General features: G+C 40.3%; 1 protein-coding gene across 1 annotated transcript in view; it reads left to right on the top strand.

Annotated features, from left to right (window-relative positions):
- PDIA3 (protein disulfide isomerase family A member 3) overlaps positions 1 to 3,826 on the top strand; it is a 17,487-nt gene extending 13,661 nt beyond the window's left edge. The window contains exons 9-13 of the mRNA XM_018566918.1: positions 65 to 173; positions 2,149 to 2,277; positions 2,396 to 2,475; positions 3,042 to 3,099; positions 3,400 to 3,826. Of these exons, the coding sequence (XP_018422420.1) occupies positions 65 to 173; positions 2,149 to 2,277; positions 2,396 to 2,475; positions 3,042 to 3,099; positions 3,400 to 3,510 (487 nt within the window). The 3' untranslated portion in view covers positions 3,511 to 3,826. The remainder of the gene's footprint in view (positions 1 to 64; positions 174 to 2,148; positions 2,278 to 2,395; positions 2,476 to 3,041; positions 3,100 to 3,399) is intronic.
- Positions 3,827 to 4,074: the final 248 nt, after the last annotated feature.

Genomic DNA, 4,074 nt, shown 5'->3' with positions numbered 1-4,074 from the left:
GTTGTGTAAGCATTTCCTGTAAGACTTAATCCGTTTCATTACTATTCCCCCCCCCCCTCTTTAGTCGCGATGGAAAAGCATTGGAGCGCTTCCTTCAGGATTACTTTGATGGTAAACTAAAGAGATACATGAAGTCTGAGCCAATCCCTCAAAACAATGATGGTCCAGTCAAGGTAAGGGTGACAATGTTTTTGCTTATTGGCCTGCAACACATCTTGTCTGCTTCTGGGGATTTTTCTGAGCAAGTGGAGAGTGGGTTAGTAAATCTTCATCTGTCGCCTACAATAGGAATCGCCTACAGCTTTATCCCTTCAGAGAAGAGTCTGACACCCAAGTTCTTGGGCTAGAGTGAATATTAAGGTGAACTTTTCACCCAGTCTGCTAGAGCCCTCATGTATAAGCTTTGTGTAGGCTCCAGATCTGTCTGGTTGGAGCATGTACAGGGTAGATACAGATACCTTTCCCTATTGCCATGTGACCACGCTCAGGTTTAGAGATTGGTTATTCAGGTCTAAACGCTGCATTTTGATCTGATCATTCAGGTCAGGAGCTAAACATTTGTTTGAGGTTTTTTTCCCTTTTAACTTTTTTGGTTATAAGCTATACTAAATTTTACCGCTGCTGTTCCAGATTGTCTGCTCCAGTTTTAGTAAATTCCCCCTATACCTGCAGCACAGACTTCCAGCACTGCAGCTTCAACGCTGCATTTGACTTTACTTGATTTGAACACTGTTGGTGGACCAGTTCATATCTGTACACATGACTATATGGACGAACCAAAAGTAATTCCCCTTGCACAATTTGATAACCAAGGTTTTTTTTTTTTTTTTTGATGATAAAGCTACCCCTTTTAGGTAATGGATGCTTTTTACTCCTAAAGATCCCCAAAGGTGCATGTGTGACTGCAGATATCTGTCACTGCTTATAAATGTGCAGAAAGGAACAGAGTGCTTGGTGAGCTTATTGACCCACCTTCCATCCGTGATGGCTAAAAGTGTAGCTTTCCCCCGCCCCAATGCTAAATTGACCTTGTAATGCAACTCCTATTGGGAACAATGTGTTCCAAGTTTTACAATTTTGGAGAAAAAAAACAAGTAATGTAAACCAAAATGATTTTTGGACATCTCCCAAGAAGGTTAGTTTATTCTGAGTTCTACAAAGCTGGTCATGAATACTTTACATATATGCATTGGGGTGTGGAATTCCTATCATGCAGTTTCGGGCACTGGGTAGGTAGTTTCTTTCTACATTTAGGCCTTCAGGCAGGCAGCAGGGCTAAATGTAGAGTGGGAGCAAATTGTCTCGAGCGGCTGTAAATTAAATAAAATAAAAATGAAAAAATAAACGATGCAATAAAATGGAAATTTAAATCAACCCCACTGCGCCTGCCATCTGTATGCAAATAAACTCGTGTGTAGGACATAGTGTATGTTTGTTGAGTGCTGCCCCCATGCCACTGTCATATTATGGTAGCCGGGCAGCAGTGCTCTCTAACATGTGTCTTTTATTGACTTTTTGGGGTACTGCAGTTTTTCGCCGTTTCACGGTCGCACGCAATCTGTAAACTGGGCATGTTGGTTATCGTTTTACTCGATGTAACCTCATTTATATTTCATTAAAAAAATGGGTAATTGTGTTTTGGGGCATTGAATTAAATTTGTCACTAAATTTTGGGGTTTAATAAGGAGTTGCGCTAATATTGCGCAACATAAAAATTTTCAACTACCACCATTTTATTCTATAGGGTCTTGGCATTCAGAAAATATATAATGTTGGGGGGTTTTACGTCATTTTCAGGCCTAAAATGTGGAATATAACATGGGTGCAAAAAATGAAAAAAGGGCCTTAGTCATGAAGGGGTTAATACAGAGTTGCAGCTAATTATGACCACTAGATGGTGCTGAGGAGCACAGGAAAATTCCTATGCGCCTGGGTTCCATCTAGTGATATATAATTCACTTCCCTTTGTCTCTTCCTCTCGGCTCTAGTGTTTTCAATTTCTCCTCACTTTGTCTTTGTCACCAACGGGTGACAAATGGCAATCATAACTTTTAAAGTGTCTGTTCCCTCCCCACTCCCCATCTCAAATTAAAAAAAGGTAAAGGTTTAATTTCCTTAGTTCCTCACTGCAGAGTTTTCTTTTTTCAGGTGATTGTGGCCGAAAACTTCGATGAGCTTGTAAATGATGACAGCAAAGATGTTCTCATTGAGTTCTACGCTCCTTGGTGTGGACACTGTAAGAACCTGGAGCCCAAATACAAGGAACTCGGAGAGAAGGTAGGATACACTTTTCACTGCACAAACAATAGCTTATTCTAGGTCAGTGGCTTGCTGTCATGTTTGTTAGGTGATTGCAGATCTCTTAAAAAAATAAAAAACTTATTTATTTCTACAGCTGGCTAGTGATCCAAACATCATTATTGCCAAGATGGATGCCACAGCCAATGATGTGCCTCCTCAGTATGAAGTTAGAGGGTAAGTACACTAGCCTGGTGTTTGTGTTGGGTTTCCTGTAAAAGGCAGAGGGGATTGTAAACGTATTGCTGTATAAAAAGAAAAATTGTACAAATGTTGTTCTATAGCAGATAAAACCATTCTGACTTGTGGAAAATGTGTGGAAGAAATTAGAACTGTATGAAAAATGTTCCGGAGGGCTTGGCAGCGAAAGGGTTAAAGGTTAAGTTTACCTTTGTGACAACTTCATGTTACACCATATTTGGGGTGTAACATGGACGTATTGCCCTTTTTCTAGTACACAGCCTATAGGTTGAGTATAGAAAGTGTTCACTTTGATTTCCTGTTGAAAGGCTCTGTCATCCACCTGTTTGTTTTACTCAGCAGATCGTGTCCCATGTTGGGAGCTTATGCTGCACTAAGGCTTATGGGTGTAATATCTCAATCTCTGAACAAACCTTTGTGAATATGGTGCTCTACAAATGTCAATGTTCATACTGCTGAAATACCTCCTCAGAAGTTGGCATGATTTGGCGTTTTATTGGGATTTACTTTTCACCACTTTATTGGCATTTCCTTTTGTCTAGGTTCCCAACTATCTACTTTTCACCAGCTGGAAGCAAGCTAAGTCCAAAGAGATATGAGGTAAGCCAAGCATGTTCCCTTGTTCTAGATCATGGGATGAGGCAACTCTAGGCCTGAATGCGGAAGTAGAAGTGATGGTATTAGTCTGGTGACTCAAATCGCTTCTAAACGTGTCAACCAGATGCTACCAGAACAAACTTTTGTGGCCGTCGGCTTGTTTTAACCCTTGGATTGTAGCACCGGGTACTTGGCACATTTACTAATGGAGAAGAGTTGGCCCATATCTTCTAGTATGTCTAATAGTGTTTGGAAGCCTTTGTTTTCCGTTCCTAGATATTGAACCATTGTTTGTTTTTTCAGGGTGGCAGAGAGGTCAGCGACTTCCTTAGCTACTTGAAGAAGGAAGCTACCAATCCACCAATTGTGACAGAAGATGAAAAACCCAAGAAGAAGAAGAAAGAAGAGTTGTAAATGAGATTAAGTGCTCAAATTGGCAATTTTTTTTTTTCCAGGGTGGGGCTGTCATCTTGACATTACTGGGATCTACTGGGAAAACAGTGTGTGGACACTGAAGCACACTTGCCTTCCTGAAGGGAACATGGCGGTTGATTAGAGATTTCTTAGATGCACTGTTGGAAACATCCAAGGACCTTACAAATATTTGTGGCTTGTTGAGGGGGTCACCACTTTTCCATCTATGTTGGGAGGGATAGGGTTTGGGGGGTTCTACAATTTGATGGTATTGGTTTTCGTTAATTTTTTATTTTATTTTTTTGTACATTTGAAAGAAATTTGAAAATAAACACCCCCATACCTTTGTGTCTGCCTATTTGTGTTTTACATTTTGTGTGTGTGTGTGTACACACACTGGCAAACCCAAGTCTATTGGATGTGGAAATACAAGAAGTAGAATTTTGGAACACTTAACTTTAAGTATTGGCTTTTGCAGCCAAATTGGGATTACACTTATCTTTTGTAAAATGTTCCCACTTGCGTTGCGTAACTTAAATGTAAGCTGAAAACATTTTAGGTGCT

The sequence above is a fragment of the Nanorana parkeri genome, unplaced genomic scaffold (assembly GCF_000935625.1).
Source record: "Nanorana parkeri isolate BGI_ZX_2015 unplaced genomic scaffold, ASM93562v1 scaffold987, whole genome shotgun sequence".
NCBI lineage: Eukaryota > Metazoa > Chordata > Amphibia > Anura > Dicroglossidae > Nanorana > Nanorana parkeri.
The sequence above is the reverse complement of the archived record's forward strand: the minus strand, read 5'-3'. Positions and strand labels throughout refer to the sequence as shown.